This window comes from Pundamilia nyererei, unplaced genomic scaffold, assembly GCF_000239375.1.
Source record: "Pundamilia nyererei isolate P.nyererei 1_Seehausen unplaced genomic scaffold, PunNye1.0 scaffold00051, whole genome shotgun sequence".
Lineage (NCBI taxonomy): Eukaryota > Metazoa > Chordata > Actinopteri > Cichliformes > Cichlidae > Pundamilia > Pundamilia nyererei.
The window spans coordinates 1,253,263-1,276,946 of NW_005187452.1; the positions used below are offsets into that span (position 1 = coordinate 1,253,263).

The 23,684-nt window shown below is 38.9% G+C and overlaps 1 protein-coding gene across 1 annotated transcript in view; it reads right to left on the reverse strand.

Annotated features, from left to right (window-relative positions):
• ush2a (Usher syndrome 2A (autosomal recessive, mild)) overlaps positions 1–23,684 on the reverse strand; it is a 216,151-nt gene that overhangs the window by 25,308 nt on the left and 167,159 nt on the right. Inside the window, exons 65-73 of the mRNA XM_013910893.1 lie at positions 22,761–22,958; positions 22,454–22,608; positions 16,900–17,098; positions 9,503–9,610; positions 8,331–8,514; positions 4,657–4,814; positions 2,820–2,978; positions 2,518–2,680; positions 821–1,038 (exon numbers count right to left, since the gene is read on the reverse strand). Coding sequence (XP_013766347.1) covers positions 821–1,038; positions 2,518–2,680; positions 2,820–2,978; positions 4,657–4,814; positions 8,331–8,514; positions 9,503–9,610; positions 16,900–17,098; positions 22,454–22,608; positions 22,761–22,958 — 1,542 coding nt within the window. The remainder of the gene's footprint in view (positions 1–820; positions 1,039–2,517; positions 2,681–2,819; positions 2,979–4,656; positions 4,815–8,330; positions 8,515–9,502; positions 9,611–16,899; positions 17,099–22,453; positions 22,609–22,760; positions 22,959–23,684) is intronic.

Consider the following 23,684-nt stretch of genomic DNA (forward strand, 5'->3'; position numbering starts at 1 on the left):
GGCATTATCATGAACTAGGAGGACCACAGGCACCACTGCACCAGCATAGGGTCTGACAGTGGGTCAGAGGATTTCAGCCTAATCATAGTCAGGGTGCTGTTGCCTAGACTGTAGAGGTTTGTATGTCCCTTCATGGATATGCCTCCACAGACCATCGCTGACCCACCACCAAAACGGCCATGATGAAAGATGATACAGGCAGCATATTGTTCTCCATGCCTTCTACTGATCCTTTCAGATATGTCATATGTGCTCACTGTGAACCTGCTGTTATTCTTGACAAGCCCAGGGTACCAGCGGTGAACCTGCCAATTCTTGTATTCTATGGAAAATGTCAACTGGACTCCACGGTGCTGGCAGAGAGCAAAGGGCCCACTGGAGGATGTCAGACCACCCAAATGAAGTCTGACTATTTTGTCAGAGACGTTCACACCAGTGGGCTACAAGATGCTGTAGGGTTTTGTAGGGGTCTCACCTTGTGATACCAGTACTGACAATGAATTTAGCTAAATCCAAAACTAGAACCCCCCCCCCAGAAAAGATCAGAAGGGAAAAATGCCAGTGACCTCCACTGTTTGATGGTTGTCTCATTGTTTCCCCTCTAATTTGCCTGTTGTTAAGTTCATCAACACTAAAGCAGCTAAAAGTGATAAACAAACCAGATCAATATCTCAGATGTTTACTTGATGCTATACTATGATCTCAGTTATACTTATTAAAAAGAAAACACAAAATAATTGTAAATTGAAACTGGCAAAAGAAAATCGTAATGAGGTCATCTCTAATAAATACAGGTTTTCATGTGACTTGTTGAACCTACCCGAAGGAGTGACAATGGGAACGGCCATATCTTGTGGTTTTGCCTCTAATGTCTGGCCCAAAGCCCAGTGACTCAGAATTGAGCCTCTAGAGTTGTGGGCACGAACTCTGTACTGATAGTAGCTGAAGGGCTGAAGAGCAGGACTCGCGTCAAAAAATTCAAGAGGCCCACTAGACCAGATGAAAACCAGCAGCTCCTCCTCTGTTCCTAATGGACGCCTAAGAGAAAATAAACACTTGTATTAGCGTTTCATCAGTTTCCTTTAAATACTTTCATACTATATACACCTCATTAAAAATGTAAATATTCAATTTTTTGGTGATGTTTCTTTTTTTTTTAAATTAAACATCAACTATATCAAATCTATTTTAATTTTGCACATATTTACGTCAGTTTTCTAAAGATAAAGACACTAAGTTTGTGTGGAATTCAAATAAAAAATGGATCATCACATCTTAAACACTCTGTATAAGCCATGAGCTGATGCAAGCACCCTGATGTCTTTGGTAAGCCCATTTGTCTGATTACGTAGGGTTTCAGGTGTGTGCATGAGAGACGGAAAGAGAGAGATTTTCCTGTTTTATCCAAGTCCCTGTCTGCCTGAGTCTGATCATGCCAGATGTGTCACTGAGTGTGTGTGTGTACTGCTATGCTAATGTGTGTTTCCTGAGGACTTAAAGGGCTTAGTCTGGTCTGACCCTGCATACAGATCACAAACTCTTTGGTCAACAAGCAGACCACGACCTTCAGCATGTATTAATGATGCACATTCACACACACCTACACACACACACACACACACACACGGTTACAATAAATAGAGTTTTAAGTAGACATTTATCTGAAAGTATAATCACTAAAACTTTTATCCATTACTGCATAGAAAGGCAAATATGTATATTGTTATGTATCTTATATGTAATAATCGTATGTGATACATGTGTGCTACTTCTGGTTCAACAGTTTGAATTGGTACTCTGAGCACATGAACACAGTGTAGGTATGAGAATGTGAAAAAAAAGCCTTGCATGTGGCTTCTGCATGTTCTTGTGTTTTAATCATAGATCCACCAGCAGGACTTGAAATCTGATTCTATTTTATGTGATACATTTATGGGAACATATAGAAAATTCAGAAGGGTTTAAAAAACTCGAATACCACTATAACACTATAACTTGATAAAGTCACTTTAGGTGTAAGTACTGATGATACTGGCGAAGAGTCGATATATAGAACAATGACATGCCTCAAAAATGCACTGTACACTTTTTCAACCTACAAGACTACCTTTGGACAAAGCACAGTCTCATAGCACAACTACATGCTTTCAGACATGTTTTGTTGGATGCGCTAACAAATTGACTGAGTGATTGATTGTTTGAGTGATATATCAACTAGGTCGTATGTTGAGTGTCTGTATGGGGCCTTAGGCCTGGATTGCTTGGGTGTATTTACTGTATGAGAACACTGTATTTTATGTGTATTTCTATCTTTTATATCATATCTATTATAGTTTTTAAGTATTTATCTTTCGTGATGTTGCACTGACCGGAGACATCTTTCAATTTCATTGTACTTGTGACAATGACAATAAAGAATATTCTACATCCTAATACCGAAGGAGAAAAGAACAGGTATTTATAAGAAGGCAAAGCCAGGCCATATGTCTCAGTGTACTATATTTGTTCATCTGTTACCTGTATATATGGTAGGAGGTGATGAGTCCATTTGGTTTCTTGGGGGCTGACCAGTGAATCTCCAGAACATTGGCTTCACTTGCCTTTACTTTGGGGGGCAGCAGATTTTCTGGGGTGGCCTCTAAAGTCCGCACAAAGACACCATCTCCTACTCCACAGCCCTCTATATGAAACAAAACAATCAGAAATAATTCTGGTACATGGTTAGAGACACAACAGCAAACACCTTAACTAAGTAAAATGGCCATAAAGTTTTTATCAATCTACCTGATCGGTACTTCATGCACTTAAAAAATATATACCTATCTGACAGGCTTGCACTCTTATGTAGTAAATAGTGAAAGGCTTTAGATCTGTCACAGTGAGGTGCAGGTCTTGTCCAGCATGCTGTATTATTGCATCTTCAGTCCCTGGATTTAACAGGATGTTGTAGTTCACAGGCTGGCTGTTATTTAGTTGACCTGTGCAAAGAGAAACAATATGATAACCTTTAGGTGGTTATGTCATTTACTGGGATAGATTTATAAGAAAAAAAGAAGAAAAAAATATTCTGAGAACTTTTTTCGCTGTTTTTTCCCCAATTTTTTCTGAAGTTTTGGCTTTACAATCCCAGCACTGTGGGCCTTAGAACCAGACAAAAACACACAAATGTATACATACAGATAACACTCACACGCCCATACACACATGCCCCTGGACTTTGTTAATATTCTCACAGGAGGTTTTTCCATAATTCAGGCCAACTGTATTGTGATGGGTTATTCAACATTCATGAACTCTGGATATCTCGAGAACGAACTGATTACCAGACAAATGAAAGACTTCAATTATTCACCCCCCAACTCACATATGCACACACAAACCTTTGCACACACATCTCTGACTTCAGCACATTCAGGTTTTTAAATGGACACACTTTGAGGTAAGACACCTTCACATAATACACACATGTGCGTGGAGGTGTTTATGTGTGAGCGATAATGGCGTGATAATGCCGTAAAGGTTTAATTCAAAACCTATCACTTGCATTATCATCTTGTATTTAACACACACAGTGTACACACACACACAAATCATGCATGTTCTCTTCCATACAGCTAAAAGCCTGCATTCAATACATTTTCTCACACACACATGCACGCACATACAGGCACCAACACCGCGATGGAGGAATTGATCCTCGAGTAAATGCCTTTTTAATAGCCATAAGTCAGTGCTTTGGCAGTCAGTGTATGCATTTGAAGACATGAACACAGGTGCATGTACACAGACACATACACACACACACACACTGTCAAGAGAGTCAGGTATGCACACACACCCATGCACACACAAGACGAAAACACTCCAGACTCTGGGCTCAGGGAGTTAACCAAGCGTGAGAACCCAGCCGATATTTCCTCACCTTTAAAATCAACCCATAATGACGATAGAATAGGCCTGCCTATGGAAATATCTTGCAATGGTGCACACAAACACACACACGCACACACATTCACGCGTGCACATACACAATGAAATACGTATAAAGATGCATAAATAAACACAGACAAAAATATACAAAAACAAAAGACACACAAACCCACACACACTACTAAGTGAAGTGTCTTTGCTAGTTGGCCCTTTAAGCGGTTTCTGAGATAGGAAATCAGCCTAATGAGAGAGTAATAGTCAATGATAGATGGGTTAGGGCAGACAATCACTGCCCCATAAGCATGAAACTCAGCCCTATGTGTATGCTCATGTATGCCTGTGTATGTGCCCAGGTCTTGAGAGGCCAGAAGGTGAGTACTCAGAGCTTTTTTGTGGGTGTGAGTCACCCTTTTTCTGATTTCATGAAACAATACCTTTAATGTCCCTTGTAAAGAAAGCTAGCACTTAAATTCACTGCACTAAAGAATCACGAGTTGTAACAAGCTAAGCATGGTTTCTGAGTTGGAATGTCTAAAAAATATAAATAGTATTTCCAAGGAGCAAATTTAAATATACAAATGATAGAGAACAACTAGAACTTAAAATAAACGTCTAATCTTTGACACCATTCTGACTGAAATAACTTAATACACTCTACAGAAAATCACTTAGGGCCATCCAGCCTTTCATCCATCCATGTGTCCTTTCATTCAGATTGCTACTTACCAGGAGGGGACCAGGCAAGAGATATGGAGTAGGGGCCTGACACTGTCACATTGTGCGGAGGTGGGATCCCAGAGGGGCATGAGACTGGTGTTTGTATAACATATTTGTCACTCACACCAGTCCCACCCCCCGTACTAGCCTCCAGCTCATACAAGTACCTAAATAGATAGTGGGGCAAAGAAGGGTGTGGAGAAAGCAACACAGACATTACAGTGTAAGGCTGATATACCATAACATTTCTTAGCATTTGTCAGCATATGACCTGAAATTTGTTTACTTTATGTATTCCCATACATCAAGTATTCAAGTGTATTTATCTACTAAGCAACTTCCACTTTGCAACATTTCTATTTGTACTTTTCTTCCATCTGTGGCAGTGATCTTTTGTCCTTTATAATCAACTCAAGTCTTACTCACATGCTACAAAACATACTACATGGTTGTTCATTTGCATCTACTTAGCGATGCGGTGCATGTTGTGCAGTAGAAGAAAATTACAGCCAGAACAAACTTTGGATAGTTCAGCTGCCCTGCATTTTTATAATGAAAATCAGCCCAGCTGTGCAAACGCAATGGTCTCACTGATGTACAACAAAATCTCTGCTCATAGTAAATCAGTGTGAAGCCACAATTGAAGTGGAAAATTCTGTGGATGATCTACTAACAGTACAAATCTGTTAACATTAAAGCAAATGCAACCTGTTCATTTCAATAATGACCAGTGCAATCTACTAAGAGCAGCACAAATTAACAAAGAGCCACGAACAAACACAACTCATGAACCGAGCATATCGCTAATCTCCTAACACCACAGGGGCAATTTGTTACTTGTAATATGACAAACGTAAGTGTAGGTTTTATTCTCAGGAAACAGCATGCAAGTGCAGTCTAAGGAGAAGCATTTTTATGTGGTAGAACTGGAGGCATTAGCAGAAGAATGTAAGACTTTTATTAAAACACTGCTTGCTAAGAGGACTTATAAGCCTTATAACATGTAATAAAGGCCTCCTTCACACCTTGGTTTAAAGCAGAGACCAATTGATGAGATGACTGATATCTGATAATGTGCTTCTCGGACACATCAAAAATCGAAAAAAATTTGCACAAGTAGTGCAAAGTCTCTCTTTTACCACGCCTTCTCTCTTCTCAGAGTCATACCTCTTTCTAGCAAGAACTACCGCACCCATATGGAGCACAAGACAAGTTAAAATATACTTTTGGGCTGAAGGAAGAAGAAAGTTGAAAAGCCAGAAGGACTGCTGGATACCAAATCCTGAAAATCACAGTGAATCGCAGTTTGTTTCAGTACTCTTCTCCCCAATGTTTCTAGTCAGAAATGGAAAACCTCTACTAATGTATATGCAATATGACCAGCCCTTAATTATCCTGATAATATCATCTCAACTATTTTTTTTGAGTTAAGCCTATTGAGTTTCATCTTACTAGATTATGAACTTCATAAGAAAATCTGTGCTCTGTATGTTCAGACCAACAGGAAATTTGTCATCACATGCATTATTTTGTTCATCTTCATCTAGTAAGTCAAATGTGCAAATATTTTTTATTAAGTCCACAAGTATTTGTTTGGTTACAGTAGAGATATTTGAAGGAAGTAGCTTATTTTAGCCGATTTCTTATTTGCGAGAGGTCACCACAGCTTTTTACATTCGATGCCTCGATTTCGATTTGATACGCAAGGGGATGTTTTGGGTGACTGGCTAAACGACTACACTATGAAGCCAATTCAGAAATGGAAGATAAAAAAATAATAAATAAATTATAAATATCAATAAAAAACAAAAAAAATACAAACATAAAGGTTAAAAGTTGTAATAAATATATTGATTAAACTACATAAACAACAAACTCTATAAAGAAGAAAGGCTAGCAAAGTTTAGTTTTCAACACTTTAAAGGTTCTATTTATCTGTAATAACTATCATTGTGCTGTTCTTCACATTTGTTATACACCTTTGCTCTCTCGATTTCATTTGTCTCGCTGCCGCTCGCGACCCACTCTCTACTTCTTTTGACAATGACATCATAAGATAGATTTCCCTTTTAAGAGCGTGTGGCTGGTTGGTGCTAAAGCCTACATTAGCTGTGTAAGTGGGCCACCATTTAACATTAAAAGCCTTTAATTTGCTATAAACTCTAGCACACATGTGTTAATAGGCAGCGGGTGTTGGGTTATTGTTCCTGTACAGAGCATTTTAAACAGGAGGCCATTAGTGCCTCTGCACTGGGTTAGAACGCACTCAGGAAAAGGTATTAAAACTACTCATATGTTACTCTCACAGACGCACACACACACACACACACACAAAACATAAATAAATGTGGCTCACTGAGACACACCGACTATGTCAAGGAGAGATAGAAAGACAGAGGGACAGAAATCCCGAGAGGAAGAGAGTGAAGAAGAGACAGAGTGATGGAGAGGGAGAATTTTATGATGGCATAAGGTTTCAGTGGGAGAATGAAGTTAAACACTTCATCACTGGAAGATATTTACTTAAATGTAAACAGCGCCTTGGGATATCAAAAGTAAAATTGTGTGTGTGTGGAGAAGGTAATCGGTCAGTGAGGCATTTGCATCTGTTTGGCTGTGAATCTGTGTGTGTGTGTGTGTGTGTGTGTGTGTGTGTGTGTGTGTGTCCTGCGGGGCCAGCCAGAGGGAATAGGTTAATTCTCTCGTCATCTTAGACACTTCCTGGGCTGCTGAAGCAAAGTGACAGCTAATCAACATTGTCATAAATAATCAATGGCCACTTTGAGCAGTCTCACGCACGTACACACGCACACACACAAAGTCATGTGAGCGTGCGCACTCGCACATGCACACACAAGTCTGTCTGGATAATGGGGCCGGTGCTCCCTGTGTAATTCTTGGCGCAGGGCTAAATTGGGAAAAGAAGGGGAAGAGGAAGGGAATGAGGTAAGAAGGAAAGGATAGGAGGGGAGGGAGGGTGAGAAGGAAGAGAAAGGAATCAGAAGCGAGACAAGCGATGAGAAGCGAAGGGTCGGAGCAGGTATGCCTCCTGGCAGACTATCTGGAATTAAGGAAAATTAAACGTCACACACACATACAGTGCTATCTTCTTTCGCTCTTCTTTCTCTTTCACTCACACATAGAGGAGATTGGAGTACTGCAGGGTGTTATCCCAGGAATTCTATTTGGGGTAAGGAGAAATTGTCTTGGGAGAGAAAAGCTCGAGGAGAAACAGGAGAGTCAAAATAGGAGGGAGTGGAAGGTATCGTTCCCATATTTAAAACAGAACATCCGCACTGGAAAAAAGACATGGATTAATAAAGGTTAAATGAAAATAAACAGATAAACAAAATCAACGCTTCACTGCTGTCTGCAAGCAAAAGCCAGATCTGATTCGTGATTTTAATTTGTGTGCGTGGCAATGTTTGCATCAGTCATTGGCATGTCAAATATTTGCTCATTAAATGACACAAACAGACATGTGCAGAGTGCAGTCCTGAGAGAGGCGTGGATTGGGCGATAGGAATGCTTTTAAATTAGGGTGATCCACGTATAAAGACACAAACGCGGTGATGATTAATTGTGAAGCTGCATGTCAAGTGTTTTTGTATGTGTGACGTCTACATGGACACACGTTTTTATATTCCTGCATGTATAAATGAGCGCGAGTTCATCCTCTTTACCTGCGATTTGGCAAGAGTCCAGTGTCCGTAAAATTCCGGTCACGGTGGTCTCCGGTAAAAATAGTTTGACTGTCTCTGTTCAGCCTGTACTGGGAGATGTGTCCATTAGGTTGGGATGGCTCATCCCAGTACAGCTCCACTGCAGATGTGTTTATTACTAGGTGTCTGCGCTTCGACCACACACCTGGAGTATAAAAAAAGAAAAGAAGAACAAATGAGAGCCTCCTTAAATAATTAATTTGCATCTATAATTAGTCAGCAGTCCTACTTCTGTTCCAAAAAAGTAAATAGCATCACTTTGTGTAGAGAAACCAGGCTGTTTATTAAAGCTTATTGTTTGTTAACTAAGGGCACTGTTTGTTTAACAAGTAAAGCACTGAAATGCTATGCACAATATATATGATCAAATTATAATTTCACGACTTAAAATGAGCAACACTGATGGTTCAAAATCTAGTTTTTTATCAGCTTAAATATTTTGTCCATATATTCAGTCCAACTACCAAGATTGGTATATTTAAGATGATGAAAGACTACGTAAGAATGAGACACAAGCATAAGTGCAAGGAAATGTGAGCCCAAAAAACAAGAAATAGTAGCTCCAAATAAAAGAAATAAGGAGACTGGACAAATGTACAACAAACAATAGCTTAAAAAGTGCAGAAAAGAGAAAAAAATCCTATTTAAATAGAAAAGAAATAGCAGGAAATCTAAGAGAAGAGATGTGCAATGCATTTCAAGAAGAATCAAGAATCAAATCAAAAAAAAAAATCAAATAAACAACAACAACAAACTTCAACGATATAAAGTGTCCACACTTGATACAATGAAAAAGCCAAAAGCTAAAGGGTTTACGAAATACTGCACAGTGAGGAAGCACAGGGGACAACTAATTAGATGCAGAAATCAGAGCAGAAAAAAGAGCATAGATGTAAAGAAGAAATCAAAAAGAGACAAGGTACACTGTAAAAACAAAAATACTAAAAGTCAGACATACTTCATTTCAGTATTTATTAAAATTATAACAAGCTGTGATATTGTTCTGTGTCAAACAACAAAAAATATCCAACCATTGGGTTGTAAATTAGACATACATTTGAAAAATACATTTGAAATACTAGAGGATTTGTGTGTGTGTGTGTGTGTGTGTGTGCACACGCGTGTGCGTATACCAGCAGGCTTGGCTTGCAGGGTGCATCCTGTGGATGGTAAGCTGGCTCCACATCCCACAGACGTACAGGCCACAAGCACAAAACTATACTCTGTGTATGGCTGCAAACCTGTAACACACAGATATGTGTGAGCATGTGCTAAAATCAATGCCTTAGTAAACCCATGTCCACATTTTTAAACATTTTCCCATTTTAATAAACTGCACATTTGCAACAAAAAATGAAATCCACAAATAGAAACTGAGAGGGATAAAGTGGGTAAGAAGGGAAACAGTAAACTGGAAAACAGGGAGAATGGAACAGGGAAAGAAAAAAGGGAATGCTTGCTCAGATGATATCACTCATTTTCTTCCTGACTGTTTTTTCTCCCTCTCTCTCCCTCTGTTCTTTCCACACTCTCTCAATGGATGGATCCATATCTGTCGGTGTTAAATTATGCATGCCATAACTCAATAATGAAACAACGTAAAGATGGGAAGCCGCGGAACTGACACGGGATAGGACCGGCCCAACGCTGTAATGTCATCAGCTTTTGATCTATGATAATTATGATACCTCTGTATGCGTTTAGGCTACTGTGTCCAGACATGATTTATTTATAGGCACCTGCTATGCAGTCTAAAAGAAATCACATCGCGACTGAGTGGTCCTTTAGCTGCAACCACAGGAAATCAGCTTTTATAATAGGATTTAAAAAGTAGAAGCAAATGTAAAAATTCTCCACGTACCTAAACAAAGTTCTTTTTTCTACTCTTTGGAAACCTGTTTTTACTTCAGATATATTTCCTGCCTGATTGCTGATGTAAGGTGCGAGTGTGAGGATGAATGCAAATCCTAAGTGTTGACATTGGGGGTTGACTGGATGTTTTATGGTCATTCACTTAGCTGACAGCATACAACAGCTTGCAAATCAAATCCAAAGGAAAATGAAAGAACTAAAATGACTTTATTTCAAAAGGATGACTGCATAATGTAGTGTGCTGAATTCTTTATTTGCACGTTATTTTAGGTGAGGAAGAATTGATTTAATATCATTTGTCATTAAAAGTGTTTTTATAGTAATAAACATCTATACAATTTATTTAGTAATCCCATTTCTTACAATATTACAAATGCATTTAGAGTCAGAAATAACCGAATCATAACTTTTTCCATGGAAAGATTTAAAATTTCTTGTAGTAAAAGGAGCGATATGTGTATGATTAATACGAAAGTTCAAAGACAACTCTATAAACTAATGATGCAGATATTACAATTAAACTACACAAAGATTAAATCTGTAATTTAGTAGAAATAACGTTTAAATAAACATCTTTTTGTTGTGATTTTGTTGATAATCAAAATCTGTCTCCAACTGTGTATATTTGGAGGGTGAGAGAAAGAAAGAGAAACCTTACTGTGTATCCCAGCTGCTGTATGCATTACAATACGATACCCACCCAGTGTTGACTATATACAGAAAAGAAAATGTGCACCAACACACACACACACACACACACACACACACACACAGTGGAAGCCTTCACCGCGTCTTCCTCACGTCTCTTTCTACTACTTACCCTGCTTAACATGCCTCGCAGCCTGCCACGCTTAACCCAAGCTCTAATCAATGTGTCTGTGTGCCAATGTTCTCGCAATGTTGCCCTGTGTTTGGGTTAAATAAAGGAAATCTGCCAGCCATACGAAAGAACCAGGGCTGAAGCGTAAGGTTCTGTTACACTATTTAACTGTGCAACTAAGCGTGTGTATCTGCATGTGTGCACTCTACCATAGTAAATGATATCTACGGTGCCAATGATGTCATTTGTCGCAACGCTGAAAAAAAACGGTAACCTTTTGCTACATTTTTTCACACACAAACAGATGCGGTCTGCCTACATGAGCTAAAAATTGTAACAATTGTAACAACTTTCTGTTGGCGTGGTGTTGGCTTCAGAGGTAACAAAATGTCTCACAAGTTCATCAGAATTCTCAAGTTTTGCCTATTAATTACAGCCTATTATCGTGCCATGAAGGAGTGTGGAGTGATCGGAGAACGTGCTTGTGAAAACGAATGAATCAATTCCACCCTTGAACGTAAACAATTACAAAGTCTAGCATCACTTGACTCTCTTGTTCCTTCTTCCATTTTCTATATAAGGCAAAAATAAGTGCAGATGCACTTGTCATTTCATAGATTTGCATGTGCACATACATTTAAACCTAAAGAAGAACCCCTTTGATGTTTCTTGCTATGTTTTAAATTAGCTATAACTCTGGTCCTGAAGAGGGCAGTGTTGATCTGCTGGAGAAACGATGCCATGTCTGCGCATACTGGTGTGTGCGCATACTTGTATGCATGTGTGTGTAGCCATGCATGCGCTCGAGTGCTTGATTATGGAAAGACAGAGGAAGCTTCAATCATTATAGCAGTGATCACTAGGAAGTGAAAAACAGGTGGAGGGGGTCTGGATGCGAGAAGCCAGCGGATCACTGACAAAGAGTTGTTCCTGTCGTCGTAAGAGTTGGACACACTGGGTGTTTGTGTTTGAGGGAAACGCAGACTAAGAGACGCTGGAAGTATGATAGAGAGTTGGTGTTCGAGCAAAATGTCAAGGAGAGAGACTGGACGTGTGAAAGAGAGCAAACAAGTGACACAAATGTGAGACTGCTGTTGGGTGTGTGTGTTGCAGTAAAAATAACTGATTGAAAACGGCATTTTATTGACAGGTTGCCATTCTCTGTTTGCATTAGAGAATATGATAGGATGATGGGCGCAGGCCGCAATACCATGCCTGTCACCTGATACAGAGAGAAAGAGAGAGACTGAGAGAGCGGGGGTGGTGGGGATTGAAAAGTGAAAGAGTAGATGCAGAGAAAGTGGAAAAACCAAACAGGAAAATCGTAGAAGAAAGAAATGCAAGGACGGCTGAGAAGGAATTTAAAGAGAGAAAAAGAGAGAGAGAGCGTGGTGGTACAACAAAACTTGAGACTGGAAAGAAAAACAAATTATCATGGGAAAGCAAAAAGAGTTGATGCAGAGAATGAAAGAAAAGAGAGCGCAAAAGAGAGGAGGGAGAGAAGAGAGCTTTGATAACACCTCTCCTAAATAATTAAGAATTTGACTTCCTGTCTGTGGCTCCCTAATGCAGAGACCGTCTGGGATGGAACAGTGAGATCAGGTTCTCACTCTCTCTGTCTCACACACACACACACACACACACACACACACACACACACACACACACACACACACACACACACACACACACAATCCATCATGGAGTTTTATTGGCATTAATTAACATAGCTTAGAGTGAATGTTAAAACATACATTCATTTTGCTTGATTATCTTTTGATTATTGGTTTGTCTCTTGATCCGAGTCAGTACTCTGACTTTACTTAACTGTGCCTTTCTTTTATTAAGTAAACACCAACAAAAGAAAAACAGAGAAGCAGCATCGAGCCACTCAGCATCTGAATAAATCAACAGTATCTAAAAGAATCTTTCCACAGTTACCCTCATATAATTATTCTTAACTTCTTGAGAAGGTTATAGTGTGTTGCTGCTAAATGGCTTGGTCGAACACTTTCTGCATACTATAACAATGAGACTTCTGAGACATATTCGGCATTTAAACAAAGGTACTTCGGTGTCTACGTACTTGTACCTATAGCGCGTACCAGTCACAGAGTGGACTGTGAGGAAAATGCATTAATAAATAAAAGAACATACTCTATTCCCTGCAGTTCTGAATTAATAACGAGCCTACAAAAGACCAATTAAACACATGATTAATGCCATAATCTATATAATTGCAGGCAATAATTCATTGTGAGCTAATGATAGCAATACTTAATATTGATTCACATGGGGTGTCTTTGTACAGTTGTACTTAATTCTCTCTATAAAGTGTCACTTTTTAAAACAGCTCTGGATGCCATTAATGCAAGTCTGTTTGTTGCTTTTCCTGCGGCAAAAAAGGATAAACAAGAAATGGGGGAAGTCGCTTTTTTTCTATAATTTTAATTTCTGTCATCATAGTGGTTTATTAGACTCACGGTGCTGTTATTCAGTGCTCCACTTTATCACGGTGAAGATTTTTCTGCAAGCAAACAAAAAATTCCTAAAATGCCTGATATATATGTATGTATATATATGTGTATTTTAAGCCAAAAGGGTGACGCTTTGGGCAACAAATACATCTCAGAATTTTTATATCTTAATTCAAAAGCAACAGGTACAAGCAGCTGGAATGAATTTGAACTTGACTGTTTTTAAAAAAAAAGCTCACATGGAAGTTTTCATTTGAGCTTTCATTGATAAATGTACACCTCTCATACCAAAATAATAAGAGAGGCCATTTTTGGTCTGAGGAATTCATCAGATCCAGTTACAATCCTGCATAAAAAAAAGATTTAAAATCGTAAGTGTTGTAGCTAAAAAAAAAAGCAGTTTCTGTGGTTTCAGTGAGCGTGTGTGTGACAAAGATCCTGAAGTGTCTGTCTGACAGTGCTGATGCAGAGAAGATGAATAATAGCGTATTAAACATTAAGGATGAGGGAATAGCACAGCAATTATTTCTGTTCATATTTCACTGAAAACACTTAGATTCGCCCATCCATCTTTTTATCTGTTTCACTCCTTCCTCTGTTTCTCCTTCACTCCCTTTTAAAACATGTCACTCCTCGGATCCTTTCTCTCTTCTGTCTTCTGTTAATTTTTTTTCTGTTGAACATCTTTGCCTCAGTCTTCCTTGAACTCACCGTTTCGCTTTTTCTATATTAGTTTTTGCTTAGTTGCAAAGTAAAACATTTTAAGCCTGTCTGTTTATGACTAGCTGAAGATTAGTCCATACAGGATAATAAGGACAAAATAAAACAAAACTCAAAGCTTTACACAAGAATAATAATAATAAAAAAGATAATAATAATAATAATAATAATAATAATACCAAATGAAATATACAAGTTAACCTGAAATATGAACAAATACATGAAAACTATTTTAAAGCTATTTGTAGCCTGAAAAATGTTTAGATTCTGTTCAGATTTTTTGGTGGAGATGTCAGAGAGACGATGCTGAGGAAACTATTCAGTATTACAGACAATACATCTCATTCCCTGCACACCACACTGTGGAGTAATATGAAAGGAGGAGTTTGTTTCTACCAGCGACCAGCACTTTGTTCAGCTCCTCCTCCTTCTGTAAGAGTCAGTGATATCTGTAACACTGGATATCATTTATTTCACTATCCCTGTTATATCCCCTTCTCGTTATAACAGGCCACTTTATTTTTTCATGTGCAATAATTACTGTTATAACTTTAGCTCATCTGAGTATTTCTAGGATTTTCCCACACAACCATCTCTAGGGTTTTACAGAGAATGATCCGAAAAGAGAAAATATCCAGTCAGCGGCAGTCCTCTGGGTGAAAATGTCGTGTTGATGCCAGAGGTCGGAGGAGAATAGTCAGACAGAGCAAACAGGAAGGTAACACTAACTCAACCACTCATCACAGCCAAAGTATGCAGAAGAGCATCTTTGAACACACAACATGTTGAATCTTGAAGCAGGTGGACTACAGCAGCAGAAGATCACATCGAGTGGCACTCTTGTCAGCTAAGGACAGGAAACTATAATTCACACGGACTCAAAATTGGACAACAGAGGATGATGTTGTCTGGTGGGGGTCTGGTGAAAACATGAAAGCATAAATCCAGCCTGCCTTGTATCAACTGTTCAGGCTGCTGCTGATGGTGTAATACTGTGGAGGATATTTTGGGCCCCTTAATACCAACTGAACACAGTTTAAGCGACATAGCATACCTGAGAACTGCTGTTAACTATTTCCATCCACATCCATCCTTTTGGACCACAGTATACGCTGTTCAGCATGCGCCATGTCACAAAGCTTAAATCACCAAAATCTCTGAGGAATGGTTCTTGTAAAATCTATTCAAGAAGTCTGGCAGTTGATGGGAAAATGAGGGTCACACTAAGTACTGGCCACTGAGTTACATATAATTCTCTATTTTCTATTTATTGAGCAACTCGTGGTCGTGTATAAGGATTATTTTGCAAATAATAAAGTTCTTAGATCTTTAATCTTATCTTCTAACTGCTGTAAAAAACAACAACAAAAAAACACTCCAGTAAATTGCACTGACTTCCTAAAAAATGGATGTGCTCCAAAAGGAGAGCTGCAAAGTTCAGAGATAAAAAGAGAGAGGAATAAAGGAGGAGAGAAAAAGACTGCCCCAGTAGTGATTTTGGCTGAAAGTTTTCCAGTGTCTCACTGGGGGACAGGGGAATTTCACACACACACGCTGGTTGCTTACACTGGCACACGGGGCTGGTACAGTATTACAGCACATTACCATCTCTATTTGGCATTGTTTGCTTTGCTTCGTGCCTACACATACAAACACACATGCACACAACTCCTGACCATACAAGCCAACCACAGGCACCATGGGAATAGTCTATTGGCTACTGGCAAAGCTGATGCCTGGTCTGAATCCAACACAGAGCACAGTAGAGAACTGTGAAGAGAAAATGCCACAGAAATTCAGCTTCAAAAGATGTCATCACTTGACTCCTATACATAAAAATTTAAAAGGGGGTAATGCAATCAGCTTTGAAAGACTCAACATTTTTCAGATAGTGCTATTTCAGTCCCAAAATACACTTTACTACACCCACAGTGATGATATTCGATTTGTATTTTCCTTTGTCACTAATATAATCTGTTTTATAAGAGACAGTAAATGTTTTCTTTACAGTGTTTTATACAGATGTTTGATTTTGCGTGTGTGTGTATGTGTGTGTTGTAACTCATGGCAGGAGGCCAACAACACTGCTCCCCCTTGGAGTAGATAAAACAAGACTCACACATCGCCCAGCCCTGACACCATCATATTCATGTGCAGATCTGTAGTATGAAGGTAAGTCAACATGTCTGTTTTTCCCTTTTGAGACTTTTTCCATTGAGTCAATCTTTTGGTAGATTTATCTGATTGTTTGTGGATTCACTTGTTCTCTCAACTGTGAAATTACGTGACCCTCAGCTTGTGCTGTGATCTTTCTAACCATGTTGTGTTTGATTGTGCTTCTACGTATCGTGTATTTTTCTTTCTTTTATGCACATACATGCCAGTATGTTTCTGTTTGTGTAGGCCATTAGGACAGAGAGCATGTGGCAGCAATCAGGTGTAAATTCAGTCATTACACAGCTTCTACAAACCGGTACGCAAAATAACACACGACAGAGAAGAAGGGACAAGAAGCGTGACAATGGAGGACAAAGCTGAAGAAAAAGGAAAGTACAATTAAGACTGTAACAAGAAAAAAACAAACAGGAAGAGAGTATGAACAAGCAAGGAAAAGTGAGGAGAAGGATACGCCATGTCCTACCAGTCACTGTGAAATTTCTGGGTCCATCGATGTGCGTGAATATAGTTCCAACACCAGTCTGGTTCAGGTGGTACCGCTGTATTTTTCCATTTTGAAAAGTAGGTTCAGACCAGTTCACGTGGAGGGAGGAGGGGCTTACAGCTGTTACCACGGGAGGTTGCACGTCCTCTGGGACGCCCTGGACTGTTACTGCCACCACCTAAAAACACACACATGCACGTCACATAAACACAGGTTCAGAAACATACAGACAAAAACAGCCAGAAAAAACACAAAGAAAGAAAAACTGAAAAAGTTGCTGAAATATAAAACAATTTTGAAATATTTTACTTCAACTTCGACCAAAAAAGGGTCCTGTTTCTAAGATTCTTAGTCTTTTAATAACAGAGGAAGATCTTTAATATACAAATGCATTAAGCAAGCAACTTAATAAAAAAATAAAGAAAAAATGAAGAAAACTAGCATGTTTATAGACAGACACAAATTACTGTGTTGTAAATGAAACTGCAAAAAAGAAATTATTCATAACCTGCATTATAGAAAATAACCAGAATATCAATGACATAGTAGGTCATCCAGTTCAAGATCCATCACAATTTACAGGTTACTGACCCCAGTGACAAATGTGAACTTGACCTTGAGCACAGTTTGACTGAAGACCCAACTAGGTTTCATTCAAATCTGAACAATACTGTAGGAAGAGCAGTGATTCCTGCGAACTGTTACTGGTATGAACTCATGTACAATAAAAGAATATAATTTATATAGTGAAACTGAATAATTTTGACAGAAAGACTTAAAAAATAAAATGTTACTACTTGAACATGAACTTGTTTCCAGAGAAATCTTCCTTTAGAATATAACTCAAATTCTTTTTGGATCTTGGATTTTATTCGAGAGGACAGACAGCAGAGAGCAAACACAAAAGTAGGGAGGAAACGAGGGGCAGACCCAGGGCAGAATCAAACCCAGACTCCTGCAGCCTTTCAGCATATGGGCTGCCTGCTTGACTAAGTGAACTACAGCAGCACCAGAGTATTGCTTCCATCCTGAGCCTTTACTCCCCTAATCATTTCCTTTAGCGTTCCAGTAGGACAGAGGATCCGACTGGAAGCTGTTCAAGCAATGCAATGTGTAGGAAATGCAATAATTATAAAGGATGCGCAAAAAGTCTTACTACTGATCACTGCTACCATACTAAAACAAATCACTAAACAATCTGTTAATAGGCCAAGTTAAAAAAATTACTGCTTCTTAGTACAGTAATAAGAGTGACCATTGTATTGTACATTCGTAGTGTAGTATCTGTGAGCTCATGTGAACGCTGAGTGAATGCGGAGACCACAGAATCACAGGGCAATCTGCTGCTAATGGCAACAGGGATATCCTGCCTTAATAGACTGTCACTAGCACTTCCACCACCTGTCCCACACAGTGCTATGCAATTAGAGCACAGCAACTACAACTAAAGAGACACACAAGTGCGTGCACACAGATAAACACACACAGGTGCATGCAGGTGTACACATGTAAACAGACAGAGGCAGAACAAAACAGCAAAGTAAGCCGAGAAGAAGGAGGATGCAGGGGAGGTGTAGTATCAGTCAGAGTGTGCCACAGTCAAGTGTTTGCCAATATTTTCCTTGAATGTAAAAAAAATGAAAACTTAATCTGTGAATGTCACATATCTTTACTGGCAAACAAAAATTAGCACTCAGACTTGATGAGACAGATGGATAATGTGGGATCCCTTCAGGAAGCAGCTAAGTGACCCGTGATGCTAGTTTTTCTTATTAGTTACATCTGGCTTATAATCACTGATTTGTATTTTTTATAGTTCACTGAAAGGAGTGATAGATCAAACAACTGGCTTGTCTTTTGACTTAGCATTAGGGGGCGTTCCCATTTGAAACGAATATCCAGATAGTGGATAAATGATATCTGGTTTCAGAAGTTAGTTTTTGTGTCACTCTTTACAAATTCAAATACATAAAATTACATCAAAAAGCCAACAAGAAGCTAAATTATCAGCTAATAACTAATGGTTTAATTCTTCACATACAGTCAAAATATGTCCCAACATGACTGATCAACAGTGTAGGGCATACAAAGAAGCAGAGATTACAGATTATGCAATAAACCTACTTGGCTAAATGAAAAGAATATTTGTCATTCATCCCATCTTTTTTCATATTAAAAAGTAGAAACTTGTGAGCCTCAGGAAAATGAGATGGTGAGAAAGAGTAAGGATAAGAAAGCAGAGACAACAGCTGGGAGAAACTGAGGACTACAATGTTAAGATCAAGGAAATGACAGGAGACAAATAGCAGCAAGAACAGGACAAAAGGATTTGAAGACAGAGAGGGACCAATCGCTCTTCCTCCCTTTCTAAGTGACCAACCATATTAGATCAGGACCTTCTGTTGTCACAGCAGGTGTGCGTTCCTGAGTGCCTGTGTTTCTTTGTCTGTGCCTGTGTGTGTTTGTGTGTATGTGAGGAGGCTGATGCCAGGTAATTGCAGTGGTATATTAGGTTAGCTCAAGTTATCCCATAATTGGGACTGTTTGGCCAATTTTCACTGGTGTACAAACTAATCCAACTCACTCCCTTCCTACCCTCTGCCGCGAGTGTGTGTGCGCTTGTTTGTGTGAACATATGTATGTGTGTGTGTGAGGAAGAGAGTTAGACAAAGAGAGCATGGAAGACTGGGCTTGTAGTCTGATGGTACTTGTATGTATAAAGGGTTCTTAGTAGCTTTCATGCAGGATGATCCAATGAGTTTAAAAAGTTTTATGAAAGGAATTTATAAAACTTCTTGTTAGGGTTCGCTACAGCAGGTCGCTATGAAGGTTTTTGAACTGGCAGAGTTCCAAGTGTTTTCAACTGAAACCAAACCAGCGACCTTTTGCTTGTTAAGATTTAAACTGGCTCCGAAGCTAAAGCAGTGCTAACATAAGGTACATTTTATACATCACTGATACTGTCTACAGATTTGCACTACAGTCCCCAGTAAGAATTTGAGCTCTTAGGTGTAAACTGTGAGAATTAATTATCTTAGTGGTTACGGAAAGGAAGCACGAAAGCAAAAGTGATTAATCTGTAAAGGTTTTCTACATTTAACTACATGTAAAACATCTCACATCTTCAGTGTGACGCTAAAGTTAATTATTTTGTTTAATTTTTGTGGTTTACTTTTTTATAGTTTTACAGGAGAACAATCTAATATCATGCAGACATTTAGATTTTACTGGTATAAAAATTTTGTTTTAAAACAATTTATTATTTGTGATTTAAGCCTACATAACTCACAGACAGGAAAAGTACTATAAATAGTGTTTCAGCATTCCTAATTTTATTTTATTTTTTTTTAATTTTTATTAGAAAAAGATAACCCTAGTAAATACAAAATGCCCTTTTTTAAATGATTATTTTATTTATCCTAGCTATCCTAACCTTCTCCACCCATGTAAGTAAGATAAATATAGAAAAGAAGAAAAAACTAAATCACATCACTGTAAGATGCATGGTGGCAGTTCAGCATTATCATCATCCTCCAAGGCCAATGTCCTATTTCATGGCCCAGAACTAAACCTACAATTAAAAAGTCTTTCTCTTTAAGATCTGGACTTCTTCTGTCTCAGCTCAACCTTGCCACCAAGTTTAATCGTGCTGACAAACAGAAAGACAAAGAGAACTGAAAGCATGCTTGCAAAAGTGCACACGAGACACCAGGCAGAAACTGAAATTGTATATTTATGTAATATGTTTATTTTTGTCAGTAGGACAAAAAGGACAAATCTAATGGTTCACAGTCAAAGTCTGCAGTCTTGTGTTGTGTTGTGTAGCCACTGTTTGATAGGGTTTGACAGGAACTGCTCTGGCTTTAAAAATTTTAATTACCATAAATCTTTACTGGCTATTTACAGTTAGCAGACTAATCCTCAATATGCCAACTATTATTTGTTAAGTTCTGTAAGGATACAAGAGCCAACAAATGAACCAGTGAATTAAAAAACATCAGTCCTTAGTAGGAGGTGAATGGTGTTGCATTAGTATTAACAAACTACAATGTGTTTTAGTCTGTTTACAGACAGCAGAAAATGCTTGCAACAGTAACATAATTGCCATATATAACCATACGTTATGTATCCCATGTATCTCTCTGTTACCATTTACCATTCCTCTTGTCCTTTTCCAGTCTTATTTTTCAAAGAAATTAATTTATGATGTACTTAAATAAATCAGTATATCACAAATAGGGATTGATATGCCATCAATCCCTCACAAACAATTTAGCCAATTTTTCCTTGATCTTAGTCGCTCCGCTCAATCCACGCCTGCAGCAGCACAGCCATAGGATTTCTCTTTATGTAAGGATGTGCTCGTCACAATAATGAGATGCTAAATTAACTTTAAAAAACCCAGAAAGACATTTTTTAATATGAGCTTTCATCGTCACTAAGCCAGAGAAATTAATTGTTGTGGTGATATCAGCTCACAGCCAGCGAGATAGCAGGGAGGGGGAGTTGTGTGAAGGTATTATGGGTACTATCAGAACCATCAGGTAGGCTCAGCAAATCCAGAGCCTTGCATTCAGGGGGAGAGCGGAAACATGGCTAAATAACAGCTTGTTCCTGCAGCAGAACAGAACAGAGTTCAAGCAGTGTAGAAACATCATACAATATAATTTCATAACAACAAAGGTCAGACAGGGCTAGTAAAATATCGCTTGGCAGAACAACTGTGGACTGCACCACCTTCATGATGTAAACAATGATTGCAAATCAGCATCTGACATGGGTTTAATGAGACGGTAAAAGGACATTCACTGGTCAAACATCAAGTCAGAAGAGTAGTCAACTGCAGGCCATTGCTTTTAGCTAGTTTTTAAAAATTAACCCTAAGTGAAGTTAAGGGTTTAAATGTAAATACACAATTTTCTTAAGAGAAAATACAAAAATGCATATTTGTATTCAGACAGGTGACAAGGACAAGAATAAACCTGCCTGACACTAAGGTAATTTTATTCCATCAATTGCAAGTGCAATGTATGTTCGTGATCAGACATTGACAACATTCATTTACATTTCTACTTTCTCTCAAGAAGAAGTAATGCTCTCTCTAAAATCAATTTTCATCATTTTTTACAAACCTTTAAGTGTTCAAGCAAAATTAAAGAAGTGAACTTAACTACAGTGTAAAGTGGTACTTAGTTCAGTGAAGCTAAGGCCATTTTTAGAGTAGCCATTAGATAATCATACAGTGGAATAATGTCATTTTGAAATGGGGTGCTACAATAGAGTATGGTTTTAGAAAGTGTGTGTATGTGTGCTGCTGTGTGAAAGTAAGAAAATTTTACATGAAAAGTTGGTAGAAGAGAAAAATAGCACTGAGTTGGAACAGACAACAGAATAGAGAGTATTTCCTGTTAAATCAAAGGCACATTCCTTTTTTTGGCTCAAAATTATATTTATTTTGCTATGATGAAACATGTGATGTTGAAATGTAGCGACTCTAAACCATCACAAGACATCAAACCACACAAATTCTTACCTGTGTACTATCAGTGCAACCAGCCCGGTTACAGACCCTCAGCTGGTAACGGTATTCCTGGAAAGGCCTGATCCCACCAACGTCAGTAAAGCTGTTTTCATCCCCACGGTAACGCTCTTGTCCATCACGCAGTATAACATAGTGGGTAATCTCCCCTGGTGAAGTTTTAAAGATAATTGGGTAACCACTGTTAGATTTTTCTGCCTCTGCATTAATTTAATTACTCAAGCTGAACTCCAAACACAGAGAAAGACTTTTAATCACTGGATCTAACCTAAAGTAGTAATATCCATGCACATATACAAACCATTACTCCGGGCAGGTGCTTGCCATTGCAACTGGATAATATCATCTCTTTCACCTAGGCGGCTCCAGCGGGGTGTTGCCACTCCCCATGGTTTGTCCTCAGTAGTCGTCACTGTTGTAACATTGCTGGAGCCTCGACCAAAGCTGTTCCAGCCTCTCACTCTGTACTCATAGGTGGTAAAAGGCTCCAGGTCATTGTCTATTTCCCAGTAAGTGTCAAAAAAACGGGAGGACAGTAAGGGGGCAAGGGAAAGACAAAAATGCATTATTAAAAGTTTATTAATTCCATATAAACCCCTCACCTCTCCATTTTACTTAAAAGTCTCAAAGTGCACCTCTATTATAAAATAAAAAGTGAATGCTTCTCCACCCCATGGTCGTGCGGGCAGCAGCCTAAGCACAGAAACCAAGAGCTCCCTCTCCTCGGCCACCTCCTGAAGCTTGTCTGGGGGACACCGAGGCATTCCTAGGCCAGCCAAGGAAGGACATGTAAAGGAGGCATTATAGTTAGATGGCCGGACCACCTCAACTGGCTCCTTTCGATGTGGAGAAGTAGCCTCTCTCGAAGGACTGCACTCATCACCCTATCTCTAAGGAAGAGGCCGGCCACTCTTCTGCTTGTTTCTACTATTTTGTTCTTTCAGTTATTACCCAAAGCTTGTGACCACAGGTGAAGGTAGGAATGTAGACTGACACCTTTGCTTTCATGTTCAGCTCTCATGTCCAAATAACTGCTCCAGCCACACCCCACATCTGTCTGTCAATCTCTTTCGCCCCTCTTTCCTCTCTTGTGAAAAAGACGATTAGAAATTATTCTATTTGGGGCAGCAGATCATCCCTGACCCAGAGTGGGCACTCCACCCTTTCCTGTCTGAGGACCTCAGACTTGGAGGTGCTAATTTTCAGAGATGAGATTTTGAGGTCA